The sequence below is a fragment of the Haliotis cracherodii genome, unplaced genomic scaffold (genome assembly GCF_022045235.1).
Source record: "Haliotis cracherodii isolate W230 unplaced genomic scaffold, xgHalCrac1.p SCAF_9, whole genome shotgun sequence".
NCBI classification, from domain to species: domain Eukaryota; kingdom Metazoa; phylum Mollusca; class Gastropoda; order Lepetellida; family Haliotidae; genus Haliotis; species Haliotis cracherodii.
Window position 1 is genome coordinate 48,934,268 of NW_027266343.1, and position 18,472 is coordinate 48,952,739.

General features: G+C 41.8%; 1 protein-coding gene across 1 annotated transcript; it reads left to right on the plus strand.

Annotated features, from left to right (window-relative positions):
* The first annotated feature begins 3,925 nt into the window (after positions 1-3,925).
* Positions 3,926-17,794, plus strand: LOC139452749 (QRFP-like peptide receptor). Its single transcript, XM_071234342.1, has 2 exons — positions 3,926-4,420; positions 16,997-17,794. Exons 1-2 carry the CDS (start codon positions 3,982-3,984, stop codon positions 17,788-17,790), a joined length of 1,233 nt encoding a protein of 410 aa, XP_071090443.1. The 5' UTR covers positions 3,926-3,981; the 3' UTR covers positions 17,791-17,794.
* Positions 17,795-18,472: the final 678 nt, after the last annotated feature.

The window sequence follows — 18,472 nt, forward strand, 5'->3', positions numbered from 1 at the left end:
GCCGAGCGCCAGGCAGGCAAAAACAAGCACCACCTTTTAATGTCTTTTGGTATGACGGACCACCGACGTCCCACTCTCCGAGCACTCGATCTCCAGAATGATTAGAGCATGGAAGGTGGTGACAAAGCATGTCCACCTCAAGGCCGCGATGACTTTGTAAGCAAGATAATGTGCAGTCACCATTGGCCTGTGTCAGTTACCAGTGCCACCCCCAGGGCACCATATCCCCAAACACAATTACCCACTCACTCATACACCACACCACCAATAATTGCTCAGCTTAGCGTTGTTGGTCTTTGTTCCTTTGACCTCATGCATATGGAGGCCGATCTAGGACAAGTGTCATGTACACACAGATGAAATCAAGTTCTGAAAGGTTCAATAACACATGGCGGATAAAATCGAAATATGGTACTTTGTTTGTGAACAGAGATCCCATGTGAGTTCGCCTAGCCTCGGAGAACGCTACAACTCCGGATTAGCATCAATCAAACCATGCATTCGCAGGGAGATACAAATCTGTACCAATTGCCCGGCAGCCCGCAAACTAAGCCAATGATTCAGTCATTTGATAGCCTTTCCCAGCATCTACATGCATGTACGAGCATATACGTCTTGACTTATCTAAAAGATCAGCTTCAAACACTTTCCTAAACTAACGTATGAATTTAGATACAAATTAAGCCAAAACACTTTGATGATAAACGAATTTCATGGCAGAGACAAAACTTAAATCTAAAAGTGTTTCATCTGAAAAGGACAATCTATGACACAGGAACTCATATGCTCATCTACCTTGCTAAATTTGTGCTGTAGCATTACTGCCGTACCGGAAGCCCTTCAAAGGGATTACTCGACCTGCTTCTCTCCCCAGGGGGCGCTCTCAACACTGACACACGTCAGTGTCACCTGACCATTCAGGAATTTTTCCTTTCTGCAACTCCAGATAATTACACCTAATCAGCAGTAATGGGCCCTACATCACACCCGTGTCTCTAGCATATCCGTGGTTAGTAATGGATGTCATCTCAACAACCGAGGCACAGCTAACTTCCAAAGAAGTATATGAGAGCGGGGCTACATTCTAAAAAACCGGAAGATCGATCGCGTGGTTGAAAATTGCGAACAAATCTTTGAAATTTGATGCGTGGATTTTTATGAGGATTTTTCAAACTTAGACAGTTCAAAATGTTGTTTCCCAAGAACTTGTTCCTCAATCTGTCTTAATTCTTATCCGCCTCTTAACGTAAGTATCATGGCCATGTCACGTGTACAAGATGTCTTGCTTAGTCCGGATACTACGTTCAAGTCACGTGCAGCGGGTGCCTTGCCTTCGTCTCGTATACACAGCCATAGCTGCTTGCGCTTGTCCGGACTAGTGCAGGTTTTCATAGCGCTGGCCCACTGATCTCCCATGCCGAAGTTTTAACATGAATTGCCTGCTCGAACAGAGTATACTGACTCCGAGCCGGCCATCATCTTAAACCTGAACGCCAAGCAGGGTTACAAGTTTTAAAGTCTTTTCCCGGCCTTCCGAACTCCGGAAGATGCTCCATCCACTCGACTACAGAGACTGGCCGGTTGTCATGGAAACATATGAAATCCTTTGTTTAATGACGTTGTAAAATTTCAGAGTGACATAATGTCCGTCTCACAACTTTGGTTTGTTTGTTTGTTGTTTAACGCCGCACTCAGGAATATTCCAGCTATATGACATCGGTCTGTAAATAATCCAGTCTGGACCAGACAATCCAGTGATTTACATCATGAGCATCGATCCACATACGATGACATGCATCAACAAAGTTAGCGAGCCTGACCACCCGATCCCGTTAGTCGCCCCTTACGACAAACATAGTCGCCTTTTACAGCAAGCATGGGTTGCTGACGACCTAGTCTACCCTGGATCTGTCTCGCACCTCTTTAGATACACACGGAAAGAGAGTGTTGCGGAAAAGTGCCTGGCCCATCTTCCCGAGGCAAAGGAGTTAACTGACTATAAAAGTCCAGTGGAAACTGGACTTTTAAAGTCAGTTAACTGTCTTGCCTCGGGGAGATGAAAAGTGCCGATAGCATTTATATTTGCACTGTCGATTAAGGTCTTTTCAGAGACGCATTCTCCGGTTAAAAGTAAATTTCCTGGCATCGAATGCTTCCGACAACTCGCCAATATCTTTTCACATAAAGGTATTCGCATAAGGAGGCCTGTGGCGACAGCTCGACACGACACGTGCATATGGTTAAAGCTCCATACGGCTAGAAGACGTTTCAAGATAATAGATGAACTATTAAGTACTCACATCTCGTGCACTCTGAATGTTGATTTTTAATTTCAAAGAGTAAAAGAAAGAGTTAAGTATTTATGTTGTCGGGGAGAACTGTAAACATACGCTAACAGAGGGCCCTCACAATCAGACCGTGTACAAAGACACTCCACTCCATACATCTTACAGAAACAGTGTTGTTTTTTAATCAATGATTAATGATCAAGTAAAATTTGAATTGTTAAATATAGCGTTCAGTTATTTTGTCGTGTTAAAATCAATTGAACATACCACTGCCTAAATCCCTAATATTTTGAACAGTTTATTATACATCAACGTTTGGAACACGTTAGATCGAAAGTAGGCCACAACAAATTAAGTATTTGTCGGAATCGATGTTACTGTTTTAACTAACTGAAAATTCACAAAAAGAGGGGGTAAGTGTGGCTTTGCTGTTCAAGGCGCCGCAATTCGCCTTTGGCATGCCAGAAATTTATGATTGTGGGTTCGAATCCCGATCAACCCCGATTATGTTTCTAGTTTTGTCAGCACTTTGCTGTGGATTTCACCAAAGTGGCAAACGTCAGAGACCTGCATCACTTCGGGCGTTCCTCCCAAATCAAGATAACAGCCCGTGATGTAACTGGAATACTGTTCAAAGTGGCGTTAAACCCAACTGACTCTCTCAATAGTATAATGTTTCTGAAACACGAGGCAGTGACACATCCCATGACGTTCTGAGGTTCTTTAAATGCAATACTCCAGTGTATAGCTGTGGCTCGAGCCTTGATATCAAATGTGATGTATCGTTTTTAACGAATGCTCAACTGAATCAACTTAATGTCAGTAATGGGAATCGTTCAGAACATTTAACGTCATTCCCGATTCTGGTTTCGTTACAAGATCGCCTTTATTTCTCCACGCCTGTCGTATTCGTTCTTAAATCCGACACATGGCCGCGTTTACCTTGATCACACATGGTTAATTTACGTGAACGCCATTTCAGGCGTTATGTCTCCATTAAGGGACGTGTATGATACAGGTATAGCTTGTGGAATATTTACAGCTGACAGGAGAATCATAAAACATCTCCAACCATCGAGACGATGCTTAGTTTAACATTTTCACTTTGTTTCATAATGGTCATTGTGTTTAATTTACATATCCACATTGGCTATAACTCAGTGCATAAATGTTCGGAATAATTAGTATGTTTAATTTACACGACATCAACATTACAAACGCTGTGTTGTACTATCGTATACATGAAGAATAATGAACAGTCTATCACAGCTGTGTAGAGTTGCCCTACTTTCGTAGTCCCCAGCGATCGCGGACTATCATCTGTGACTACGACACCAACAGTTAATGAATATATATCCTGTTTATAGGACCAAGCGTTCCCAGGATCCCTGTCCAATTCCAAGGCTGCTAAATCAAACGCATGTGACGTCTGGTGCAGGAGGAGTCAGCTACAGTCAAGATAGGAAGCTCTCTATCCCTGCGGAGTTTAATGACGTGCGCCCTTCTTATTGATGGACTGATTCTGGTGGTATGTGACATTTTTGTACTTTCACTTTTCTTTTTTTAGTTCGATATTTATTGAATTAACGGTACTGATGTTCTTCATTCTTCTTCTTTCAGTTTCCGGAAAGATGGGAGTAGAGATATACTTGTAACCTCATTGAAGTGTGCTTTGCCTTAACGCCATTTTAAAATGACCTCGTCGGACATGCGCATCGAGGGTGTTGGGGGTCAGGAAGGGGACATAACCCGTGTTATCAGCATTGTGGACAAAACGGATTGCTGTCTCAACATGACGACGCCTTCTTCTCTGTACAACATCATAGATGGCAACCTGAGTGTGTTTAACAACATTACTCCATCGGAATCAGACCTGGAATCCATGAAGATGGAAATGCCTCTGTATCTCATCCTGTATTTCACAATAATCAACACCGTCGTGTTTCTCACGGGGATTATAGGGAACACCCTGGTTATACAGGTTATAGTGAGGCTCAAGTCCATGAGGACCCGGATGAACTACTTCCTGATGAGTCTAAGTGTGGCGGATCTGCTCGTGCTCCTCGTGTGTCAGCCGTCTGCCATGCTGGAGTTCTACGGCAAGGACCGGTGGATGCTTGGAGAAGTTATGTGTAAGTTACTATTAATTTTATCTGTGCCAAATTTGGTTGTTTTTGTGTTCTAAAATTTGAGACAAGCGTTGCTTACATTAAGTATATGAAGGGACAGTTCGTTCCCTGTGTGAGGGTTGGGGGGGTTGTGGGGTGGGGGGGTTGTGTTCCGGGAAAACTGAAATTTTGGCTCTGGCTTCTACACCAATAAAACACCGTGTGTGCTTAAAAATCTAGCCAAGGCTAGTTTAAGTTTAAGTTTAATAAATATAAGCGACAACACCAGCAGCGTCGATTGTACGATTCCGACTATATCATGACCATGTGTTTAGCATGCTGTCCGATGTAACTCCCTGTTTGGACTTGTACCATGTGTTCCCGTGTTTTTTAAGGTGAACAATTGACTTGTCATCGCATGTGTTTGTGACGGGTGACGGGTGCTCACCTTTTCGCGAACACCTGGTATCATCACTATTTCATAGTGATTCATAACCACATGCTCTAGATAAAGTCGGAATCGTACACTCGTTTTTGCTTTCAACAGAGTTTTTTACGACTATGGAAAGTGTTTTATCGCATTTATTTAGAGCAAGTCCAGCCGTAACCCTTGCCCTCACAAAGCCAAACATGTCACTGACCGTCAGTTAACTCACACAATGAAACCACGTGATCCCCATCACAGTCGGGTCGGCCAGACCGAGGATCTATTGTCCATCAATCTCAAATAGATTTGTAGTTGTCTCCAAACGCCTCCAAAACGTTACCTCCCTCAAATAGATACATGAAATATGGTTAATACAGTAGGGAGTGGTGACTCACTGCTTCATGTTATTGAAACATCAGCGAAGCTAGTCGAGTAATTTCTGGGCTAATGGATTTCCATAGGCAAACTAATGGTGTTTTGAGTGAGACCGCAACAATAGCACAGGTATAATAACCTCAACATGTAAATCATGCATCAATAGACATATTGGAAATAATCAATATAGACTGTCCATAGTACTTGTTAGTCCAGCTGAATTATAGAGTTCATGGCAGTATGGGACTGTATTAATATCGTGTAACAAAATATGAATTCAGTTTGGCCACATAAAATTAATTTTATGTTTCTCGTCACTTAAATAAAACAGATATGGGTAGGGAGGCCGAATTCCTCCTCCCATTTCCCACCACTCTAAAAACTAAATGCACGATTGTAGTACATGGAGTGAGTGAGTGAGTGAGTGAGTGAGTGAGTTGGGTTTAACGCCGCTTTAAACAGTATTCCAGTTATATCGCGGCGTGTCAGCTTAATGTGGGAGGAAAGCCCCAAGTGATGCAGGTCTCAGACGTTTACCACCTCGGCGAAACCCACGAGCACGGGTATGGTGCTGACAAACCTAGAAACATAATCGGGGCGAGCCGGGATTCGAACCCACAATCATAGGTGTCTGGCGTGCCCAAGGGAGGCAAATGCACAGCGAATCGCGGCGCCTTAGATGACTGGGCCACCCGTGCCCCCTGTATTAAGTGCCCCTGTAGATTAAGTGAGCGTGAGTGAGTTGGGTTTAACGCCGCTTTTAACAGTGTTACAGTTATATCTCGGCGTGCCGGCTTGATGTGGGAGGAAAGCCCAAACCGTGACAACTATATTGAGAGTGAGTGAGTGAGATGGGTTTAACGCCGCTTTTAACAGTATTCCACTTATCAAGGCGTGTCAGCATAATTGGGGATGGAAGCCCGAAGTGATGCAGGTCTGAGACGTCTACGACGGGTATGGTGCTGACAAACCTAGTAACATAATCGGGGTGAACCTGGATTCGAACCCACAAACATAGGTTTCTGGCGTGCCCATTAGTAGAAGGGGGAGGCGACCATTTCATTTTCCGCCCGAAAGCAAAGATTGTATTTAACAGAATTCACTGACACCTGTTTTGTTTTTAATTCAAACAAAAATCGGGATTACATGTTTGGTTGACAAGGGATGTTATTTAATATAATTGCTTAATGCACATTCTTTGACGTATTTCAGACAGCACGAGTCTGCTAAAGATGACATTCGACATTTAATGTTATGGCTTTGCTAATGAAATGTCAAATGTGATTCCAAATTCTACATGTTTGACTACAATATCCCTGTTAATGCTATTTTCATTTTTAGAGTGGCTTCGGGATTTTCACTGAATCAATAACATTGAAAATAGCTATAATATTCTTGTTGGATTGCTTGCATCTGATTCACACCTAAGCTTAATATCAATGCACGTCTATATATGTGGGAAGAAAAAACACTTAATTCAAGTTATTTTTAATAAAATATATAACGTGGTTAATTGCAAACAGAGTAAATAATTATTTATTAAACATATTTTGATAAGGGGTTCTTTAAAATAATCCTTGTATTCGACCTGTCTATACAAGAGGAGAGCTCCTACTGGCACAGCTCAGGCCGGAACCGACAACACGGGAGATAACCGCTACATCAGACTACCAGGCCATAAAGGCAGGGTGTTATTTGATAACGGAGACCAAACTGACATCCCTAAAGTAGACCATCAAATATATGCGTTTCCAATCACAACTCTGCAACAGTTAAGCCATCTACATCTACCCTTTGGCTATTGGGGACCTTTCTTGGTGTTGGTTTATTCAATTGTCCTCATACTAGCAGCGTTTGACAATTGAGGTCAAGAAATTGGACAAATATAATTTCTGTCAGGTCCCCTTATTGAAAGAATCACGTATGGGAGGAGGGGCGGAAGCTCAATATTCGTCATTGTCCAATATAAAGATATTAACCCAGGCTGGTGCCAGTCTTCTTATAAGTTAATTAACTCGGAGTCGGAAGACCGGGCACCGTCAGAGTAGACTAGACTTGAATGGACGTACATTCAGCACTGAAAGCACCAGACAGTAAAATAAACCTCGAGAACATCCGGTTATGAAAAATGATAATTGGGAAAGATGGCGTTTGGTAATAGACGAGCAGGGTGATGTATGGCCTTGTGTGACAGTACAGTGGCCTCGCTTTCTATAGATTAAACAGCGTCGCGCTTTACATTTTCTCATGATAACGTTTATATGGTCTCCAAAAGGGGACATTGTCGCATTGTCTGAAAATAGAAATGTAACCGACGTGCAACAATGCGATTAGTGGTCAAAATATGGCAATTTTGTACAGAAGCGATTTGTAGTGGGCACGCACATAAAGCCTTTCAGACGGCGAGTGAGTCAATTAGGGTTAAACGCCACTTGGAAAGCTTTTAGTTAAAGCACGGTGCTCCAACCTAATGGAGGAAGCCGTATGACGCGGGTCGTAGACGTTGACCAGTGTCGTCACACCACCGAGAAAAGATATGATGACAGACCGAGGATCATAATCAGGGTGAATCTGGGAACAGAACATGCGATGAACGGATCCTCGCATTGGTAAGGGACGTAACTCCACACGGCAACTTGTGCAATTAGAAAGCAAGTTTGTATAACAGTGGGTAGAGACCATATACATATATATCTCTGCAAATGGCTTCTGAAATGGATGTGTTGTAAAACAAACACCTAATAAGTACTGTAAACACAAACCATACCTCAGATGGAAAACACCATTTCTTACTTGACTTCAGGACTGCATCATACCTCAAGCCCACACCTCCCAGTACCTCGTTACACGTACACATCACAAAAACCCTACATCTGTACATTGCTGTATGTGCACATCTGTACATCACCATAAGCCTACATCTGTACATTGCTATATGTCTACATCTGTACATCGCTTTAGGCCTGCACCTATACATCATTATACGCCTACACCTATACATCGCTATACGCCTACACCTGTACATCACTATACGCCTACACCTGTACATCACTATAGGCCTACACCTGTACATCGCTATAGGCCTACACCTGTACATTGCTATAGGCCTACACCTGTACATCGCTATACGCCTACACCTATACATCACTATACGCCTACACCTATACATCATTATACGCCTACACCTGTACATCACTATAGGCCTACACCTGTACATCAGTATAGGCCTACACCTATACATCACTATAGGCCTACACATGTACATCACTGTATGCCTACACCTATACATCAGTATACGCCTACACATATACATCAGTATACGCCTACACCTATACATCACTATACGCCTACACCTACACATCACTATACGCCTACACCTGTACATGACTATATGCCTACACCTGTACATGACTATATGCCTACACCTGTACATCACTATACGCCTACACCTGTACATCGCTATACGCCTACACCTACACATCACTATACGCCTACACCTGTACATGACTATATGCCTACACCTGTACATGACTATATGCCTACACCTGTACATCACTATACGCCTACACCTGTACATCGCTATATGCCTACACCTGTACATGACTATATACCTACACCTGTACATCACTATACGCCTACACCTGTACATCACTATATGCCTACACCTGTACATCACTATATGCCTACGCCTGTACATCGCTATATGCCTACACCTGTACATGACTATATGCCTACACCTGTACATCACTATACGCCTACACCTGTACATCACTATATGCCTACACCTGTACATCACTATATGCCTACACCTGTACATCACTATATGCCTACACCTGTACATCACTATACGCCTACACCTGTACATCACTATAGGCCTACACCTATACATCACTATATGCCTACACCTGTACATCACTATACGCCTACACCTGTACATCACTATAGGCCTACACCTGTACATCGCTATATGCCTACACCTGTACATCACTATATGCCTACACCTGAACATCGCTATTGGCCTACATCTGAACATCGCTACATTATTTTATCACACATATTTATACAACTATAGACAGATTTTGTCAGGCAAATAATTGCATAAATGCCACAGATGGCGTCAACTGAATCACTTCATTTCGTGCTTCATCAACCAATAGTCGAGATGCAGGCTTGTGATGACGGACATCATGTCGTCCTCATTGGGTGTTCCCCGTCGCGATATGCGCCATTATATGTCTTTATTCGGTATAAAGGCTATAGCTATAGCACTCACTCATAAGTGTAATATTGGTTTTAATCAGGGTATCAAATATTTTAAATAGAACAGATGATGAAATATTCTTGAACTTGTACAGCAACGGTCTAACAGGAACTAAACGTTATTTTAGATTTATGAACAGAATATTTCTTCCTTTAGACCAACACAACATATTTGAGAACAGCAACCCAGAATAATTATAATGCGTAGATAGTTTTACATGTTCATTTACATACATATTTTCTTCAGTGCTTCTACGTGTACCACCATTCCGAAAAACTAAGATTTCTGTCTTATCTAGATTAACATGTAATCCCCTTTTAATACTACATGTATATCTTTTAAGAACATTGACTTGTAAACCAATAACAGTGTCACCAAACAGGCAAAGGTAAAGTGCATATAGCATTACCAATATACTAGTAATTCTTGACCTACAACAATACCATATAACATCAGATTCGTGTAACATTGCTTCAAACTCTACGACAAGTGTGAGAATAATAAAGGACTAATAACAGAGCCCTGGTTTCCACCACTAAGAGTAACAAAGTAATGAGGAAAAGAATATTTGAGAGGTTTACATCATTTGTTAGCTCAGAATACATGTTCAATAAAACATGAAATATTTTGCAATGAATGCCTTTCTCCAATATGGTATACCAAAACAATGTTCAAATTCAGGAGTCAAATGCTTCTCTGAAATTAAAATAAATAAAATCTACCATTACTCGTTAGACAGATACTTTTGTTCTAAACACTGGGCTTTTTTGTTTAATGGCAAAGGAAATCCCTTCGCCCATTCCACAGAAACATTTCCACCATTCAGAATTAAATTAAATAACACATCGAGAAAACGTCCTGCTGTACAACACTTAATTATCTCTGGTGTGGCTGGATCGGTATTGGCGTTTTTCCCGCTCTCAGATTATCAGAATAGCTTCTTCAATGTTAGACATTTACTGGTAATAATACTATTGACATCATCGTCCATGCACACATAACAATTGTCCTCGTCATGATCTTGTAAATACTGATCTGCCTCTCCAATCTGATGCTCGTCAATATCGTTATCATCGGTATTTAAAACCGACTCAAAATACAACACCCATTCTGCAGCTAATATAGAATTTGTGCAAAGGGTTTTACGTTTTTAGCTGTTTAATTTGATTCCAGAATGATTTGGAATTACTACAGTTCTGCGATAATGTATTTACCATATCTTCTTCCTACATTTCCTTCTTAAGGCGAGACAAATGACGATAAGAATTCTTAAACGTGGGAATTCTGTCCAAAAATATCATTTGGCCAGCAGATCGAAAACGATCTAAGTTGAAATATTTAAGCTGCTTAAAGTATAAACACTGCTCGTCATACCCGTTCCACTGATTGGTTTATAGAGTCAAAAACTGTCTATTCTCCGCATACCACACTGATACTTGTCGGCACACTGATTTAAACATGAAGTTAGCCTCTCGACAGCAGTATTCACAATCACAATAAGTCGTCTCTTAAGGCTTCTAAACTATACGCTGAATATGCTGATTGCAGCAGTTTCGTTGTTCATTTTCTCTTTCCATTTATACATAATTATTGACTGTACTGCATTATTAATGTGATTTAACACGATAGGCAAGTGGTCAGATTCACAGCGCGTATCAACGTGAAAGTCATTCTCTCAATCAAACAATTCTGGAGAACAATCGTCTGCTAAACTTGTGCCATCATCAGCAAAGAAGGTCATGCCACCAAGAGACTCCGATCTACAGCAACCATGCATCATGGGTAGACCATATGATCAATATAAATCTATTAAAACCGGACAATGATTAGGTGCCTTGGGACGTTGTTCAGACTTTTAGTCGCTGGTTTTCTTGGCCCAGACTCGACTTTTACAGGTAATCATGAAAAAGCTGCTTTAAACAAGATTCTAACTGGACTTGGAAAATATCCCATCGGTAGGCATTTTGAAATTATTATGTGTACAGTTTAAATATATACAGTCTCGATTATCTGCTAGATCAGATGGAATTGCTTTTTTCATTCAGTTATCTAAGATACCATGCCGCAGGTGATACGGATGTCACTAAGATACATAATGCTGACTCCGAAGCCGACCATTCCCTGTTTTATTCCCTTTATTCGCCAGGCAGGGTAACAACAAGTGCAATCTATGAACGATTTGATCGTATTTTGGAATGACAAGGTCAGGGGTTTGAACCATGGATCTTCCTCTATGCAGGATGATCTGTCCACTACACCACGGGTGCGGCCTCAACTTTGTGAATGTCCATGAACTACTATGCATCTAATTGTGCAGTGGTACACGTTTCCTCCCCACATCCACTCACACTCGCGGGAAGGACACGTACCATCTCCTTCATCTCTGCCTTTGAAAAACAAGACTCGATGTTGTTCTCCTGAAACCCAGGCTTCAGATTGGGAAACTCCCTTCCCCTGATGCGGCAGATGAGGGTTGCCTGCTGACTTCAGCAAACAGATGACATCGTTCCGCACGTACACTACTCTTGGTCGACTTTCAAGGTTAACGTCTTTGATTGGAGAAAGCACACAAGATCGAATCATTATAGTTAATTTAGGTGGTGTTTTTTTTTTAATCTTGAAAACTCAGCAGATAATAGGTAAATTATTCATTGCAATTTTTTTAACCTGGAGAAGTCCTCGCATGACACGGCTAAATAACACCGATCCAGATTCTAATTTTCAATTTCACGTCTGAACGCTACCGTTTCTGTACCCACAATGAAGCCTAAATTTCAACTCATTTGCATACTGAGAGGGCACAATTGGACCATTTATTTTCACGGTTTCAAGATCATAGTAATCCTAAATTCACTTCGCTCGTGTTTCCGTTGTTGTAGTCCCTATATCTACTTCAAGGGTGGCTCTTGTATACTTATGGTGTACTCTGTATTTTACATTGCTGTACAGACATGATACCTTAACAAGTCTCTCGCTCTCTCGCTCGCTCTCTCTCTCTCTCGCTCTCTCGCTCTCTCTCTCTCTCTCTCTCTCTCTCTCTCTCTCTCTCTCTCTCTCTCTCGCTCTCTCTCTCTCTCTCTCTCTCTCTCTCTCTCTCTCTCTCTCTCTCATATGACAAATTCTAGTCCACTTCCATGTGACAAACACAAGAAACAACGCAATGACGCCATGAATCATTCTAGTAACTCCGTGGGTATTTAACCTGTCGAGGTATTTCCCTGTACATGAAGTAGATTAGATTAATTTATCACAATGAGAAAAGATAATATCAAGTGTTGCCTGTAGCGAGTCTATCGCCTGTTTATCCTTGCATCCGAAGGAATCTGATAGCATAATCAACCTCATCACTATATCCCTTAATCGATTCACGTGTCAGATACTCCATTACCCCAGGAAAGTTATTCTGTTGGGAGAGAGCGGCTTAATTATGAACAGGAAAGGTTTGCGCTAGATTTGTATCAAGGGTTGCTCTGTTGCAATGTATAAGTTCCCCACGCGCCGTTAGACCAGCCCAGTCACCTCAGCATGCTATACTTCACCTATGCTAGATCATGATAGCTTAATATCCCGGACAGTTAGTAAATACTGTGCTTTGCCGCTAATCATATGATTAAACGGGTATAACGCCGGATTCATTGTAAGGCACACAGCTTCAGTAACCTCCTCCTAATGGGTGAAATCTCATATACGGGGATGTTACAATATATCCGGGATAAAATATATATAATCGCTGGGATTTGATATATGAGAGTTCGGAGGCCTCATCCGGGGTTTGAAATCCCACATCCTTTTAAATCTCATTCAAACATCCTGGCGTGTTTTATCCTACACTTTGACACCTCTGATCGTGTTTGATGGGGGTATGAGCGGCCCTTTTGACTAGTCGAAATGGTTGTTAAACATTGAATTCCTCCAACAAAATGGGAGGAGAAGGAATGGGTGGCCCAATTGTTTAAGGCACGGGAATTCGCCCTGTAGAGTGTGACTTGTGATCATGGGGTTGAATCCCAGATGTGAGGTGAGGTGAAATTGGGTTTAACGTCGTGTCCAAGATTATTGCACTTATATAGCGACGTGCATGTACGCATATGTGTTTGTGTGGCTGCTTGTACTAGTCCGGATTGATGCCGATTTATAGTGCTAGCTCACTGAGATACCATGCCGCAGTTTAACATGAATACCCCCACTCAGACACAGTATACTGACTCCGAGCCGACCAGTCCTTGTTTTACCCCTTTAATGCCGAGCGGCAGACAGGTTAACAACAAGTACCATCTTTTAACGTCTTTTGGTATGACGCGGCCGGGGATCGAGCCCCGGAACTTCCGCTCTCCGGGTGGACGCTCTACCATTAGACCACGGAGGCGGTCCATTACGTCTGTAGGTTTGTCAGCACAATACCCGTATTTGTGGGTTTCATCTAAATGGTAAAGGTCTAAGACCTGCGCCACCTCAGGCTTCCCTGCCTTATTATACTCACATAACGGAAAGTTCAAAGCAGCGGGTTTTTTAAAAGAAATTACACACAAGGGATTTGTTTAAAGGAATCGCTATACAACAATCGGCTCAACTAAGCGCTATCATCAAGCAGGCAATGATGTCTCTATTTTTAAGAATTGACTTCAATATGTACTTGCGTGATGGAGTCATCAACGTAAAAACCGATGCACACTCTTTGTATCACTCAGCAACGCGTGTGCACACCGATTTTTAAGCTTATGCTTCCGTAAACTCAAAACTGATTTAAATCAATTCTTTAATTGCTGTAGAAACTTCATCCACGAACACAGGTACACGAGGGATTCTAGTGATCCATCATTATATTTTTCAGGATATTTTTCTATGGAATCCCGGAAGAGTCATTGTCGCGTTATCGCATAGAATTGGTTATTGATGTTTTGACACACTTCCAATTAGGAGTTTTCAAGCCATTAGGGAAATCAACGGTTTGTGATCTATGCTATGAATTAAGTATTGTTTTAAAGCATTGCCCAAATATCCAAGAATATCAGGTTTCAAATACAGAATTTGAATGCGCTGCAAGTACGCAGCACGTGTGCTAACTGCATTGCCCTGTAAAGTCACGTTGGATTTGACATTATATTGACACCATTCTCTTCGAAACACGATCACCCTCTGTGGCACCAAACGTAATTCTTCGTCTGCTGTCGGACTGAGATATTGATCGAGTGCTATTTTAACACAGAGAAGACATAAATTGTCTTAATAGGTGCATCTACACACTAACACGGCGATGACATATCGCGTTTGACAGTTTGACGGGCATCGAATCGTTCGTAAAATCTCCCTCCCCAATTTAACTACGATTGCGTTTAAACAGTTTTCATAACAATAAAAACGTTCTTTGGTTGTTTTACCAATACTAAATCTTTTTAAATGCATTCTGTCACGGCCGGTTGAATGTATTTGAGACGCGTCAGTATAGTGTATCATTCTGTGATTGCTACATTTAGTCCCAGAAATAAATCTATCTTATTTATCTTATTTAACATTATATATCAACAAAATACAAAATAGATTTCAAATTGAGACTAGAACAATACTTAACTTCAGGCTGACACGATCTGACTTGCCAAATCATTCTAGACTTGAGTTGGATTCCTTTTCTTTTCTCTAGGATCGTGGAGACAGACTAGTTGGTTATCTGTTCTATGTTTGAAGGCACAACAGGGCTAAATCATAGCACTGACTTAGGCTAAACCGCGAGTTTTATTGTGGTTCTTGGTTTCACCTGCTTAATCAAGAGAAGGTGCCAAATTATGTTAGCCAATTTCCTATCTAAACTAGTAACTTATTTTATCACTGGAAGCCTCGCTTCTGTTTGCCTACCGTTATCTTTATCAATAGGGTTTTTCTATTTTGCCTCCGCTTTAAATTATTGTATTATGTTTAGGGTCAAAATGGGAATATTTGAGTAGATGAATATGAGAGGGTACCTGGTTAGGAGTGAGTATAGTTTTACGCCGTTTTTATGCGATATTACAACTATATTACTGCAGAGACTAAGGTAAACACATGATCCCATGTGGGGAATCGAACCAGAGTTATCGTCGTGACGAGCGAACACTTGAACCAGTAGGCTACACATCCTACCTTGGAACGAACAACTATGGATCACACAATATGCGGTTGACCACGGAATCTGATGTTAACCAACAATGCTTGTTTTAATTAGCTGTCTATACTTTCTAATCACTGATGTAAATATAATTTATTACGTCTACATTCACCTCGGGTTCGTTCCCCACACGGGTACGATGTGTGAAGGCCATTTCTGGTGTCCACCGCAGTGATATTGCGGGAAAATTGCCGAATGAACACCAAGGAAACGCATTTTAATGATAAGATCTTTTTATTGTTTTGTAATGTTTCATTGAATCTTCTTGTCCCTTCCTCAGTGTTCGTATTGTCACAAGAAAGTATCCTGAAACGTTATAACTTCAAGACTCTTTTATTCTGTAATAAAGGCCTCCAGCCCAGAGTACATGTGTATATAATCAAGTCACAACAATCTTAAATTACAAACAAACAATTACAATCATTAAGAAAAGATCTACTATAATCATCAAAAGTAAGTGAAACACTCGTTAACTATATATAAAGTTGTCTCCCGTGAAACGTTATAACAATCAATAAAGAAGTTGTTATGAAAATATCATGTCTTCAGCTTATATATTGCTGACTCATATGTAACACTCACTCACTCACGCACTCACTCACTCACCCAATGCTGGTCGTAAGAGGCGACAGAGTGGATCTTTTGGTCAGGCTCAGTGACTCGACTTACGACGTGGGTAGTTGCTCATAACATCAACCACAGCTTTGTCTGATCTGTATTCGATAATTTATAGGCCGCCGTCAACGCGGCGTTAAAAAACAGTTCATGAGTATTCGCCATGTCACCAGAAATTATCCTGAAACGTTTAAAATCAATAGAGACGTTGTTATCATAAAAATGTCATGCCTTCAGCTTATATATTGCTGATTCATGTGTAACACTCACTCACTTATACCCTCACTCACTCACTCACCCAATGCTGGTCGTAAGAGGCGACAGAGTGGATCTTTTGGTCAGGCTCAGTGACTCGACTAATGACGTGGGTAACAAGGTAGACACAAGCGACGTTTCGGTATGGATCCTTATACCGTTGTCAAGCAGGACTGTTGATGGTTTTGATTGCCAAGTCTCCATGTAAACGACGGATAACTTGTTTCATAGGCATTACTTACAGTCCTGACAACGGTACAAGGATCAATGCCGAAACGTCGCTTTTTACAGTATTAAAGAAGTTGTTATCCATAAAATTGTGTCTATCTTGTCACCCGTCAACTTCTAAGTAAAGCTTATTAAACAAGTAATGACGTGGGTAGTTGCTCATAACATTAACCACTGCTTTGTCTGATCTGTATTCGACTATTTATAGGCCGCCGTCAGAAAGCTGCAATATTGCTGAGTGCGGCGTTAAAAAACAACAAAGCAAACGCTGACGTGTAAATGTTTCTTGTTCTGTTCCAGGCAAGATCGTTCCCTTTCTGGAACACGCCTCACTCCACTCATCCGGCCTCACCCTCCTGACTATCGGCTTCGAACGCTACCTCGCCATCTGCCACCCCCTGAAGGAGCACAGAGGGTGCCACCTGGCGAGCGCCTGCATCGTCATCACCGTCATATGGCTCGTCTCCTACGTCATGTCCCTGCCCTTCGTCTTCATCACCTTCATCGAGGACGCGACCTTCAACATGGACGGCTCGACGGTCCAAGTGTGTCGCACCATGACGTCCGGCGTCTGGCAGAGAACGTACATCCTGTTCGTGTTTGTGTTCCTGTTTGCGCTGCCGCTGTGCATGCTGGTCTTCATGTACGCCGGCATCATCTGCAAGCTGTGCCACCTGACGGCAGACAACTACCCGGGAGACTACTGCAACAGCAAAACCATCAACTCTCGGAAACAAGTCGTCAACATGCTTATCGCCATTATGGCCTTGTTTTTTCTATGTTTGTTGCCGATGCGACTCGTGATCATCCTTGTGATATTTGTGCCTCCAAACGTCCTACAGGACATGGGCTTTGAAACTTATCAGAATATACTGTCGTTTGCGAGGATCATGATGTATGTTAACAGCGCTGGCAACCCTATCATATATGGGTTATTATCCTCTAAATTTAGAGTTGCGTTCAGGCGCTGCGTTCCAAACTGTAAGGATAGTATGTATGTGAGAGAATCTGCTGCCTCCACCAGAAGAACGGGAAAGAACACGTGCATGATACCTTTAAACCCAGTCAATGGGTGTAATGGGACTGCCATATAGTTGCAATGCGTTTTATTTGACTTACCAGTTCGAAATATGTTTTCGTGATGTTAATGTACTGATATTGTTATTTAAAGAATAAATTTGACTCATTAATATCTAAATTCAAATGTTCTTGAATGAGTTTTTTTATCCTACATCTTAGGTCTGGACGTGGATATCCCAGTGACGGACGGTGTTTATCCCAGGGGTGAGAAAGGTCTACCTCCAGAGACGGACAATGTATACCTCCAGAGATGGACAATGTATACTCCCAGAGACGGACAATGTATACCCCCAGAGACGGACAATGTATACCTCCAGAGACGGACAATGTATACCTCCAGAGACGGACAATGTATATCTCCAGAGTGGTCGGACGGGATGATAAATAAAGACCAGTTGATAGGGAGCGCCCCTAGGTCTTGGGTCCGAATCCAAGCTCCGCCCTGAACCGTGGTCTGTCAGTACCATGTCTGTGCTCGTATGTGGTAAATATTTACAAAGAGCAAACTGAATAAGCTGACTCTGCTGTCCAGTCTGGCAAAAAAACTCACTAACTCATCTGAATAATTCCAATATTGTCCATCTGAAGGGTACGTAAAATCTCAAAAGACATTCCAAGCGTCCATGAATATCTCTCAATACAAAGGGACATCATCAATACACTGAACACGTGACTGTTGTCAAACTTTGAACAAGT

Excerpts from the sequence above, each read along its gene's own strand:
- LOC139452749 (XM_071234342.1), top strand. The coding sequence starts at position 3,982 with ATGACCTCGTCGGACATGCGCATCGAGGGTGTTGGGGGTCAGGAAGGG. Across the intron at positions 4,421-16,996 it reads GATGCTTGGAGAAGTTATGT|GCAAGATCGTTCCCTTTCTG; the intron begins GTAAGTTACTAT and ends GTTCTGTTCCAG.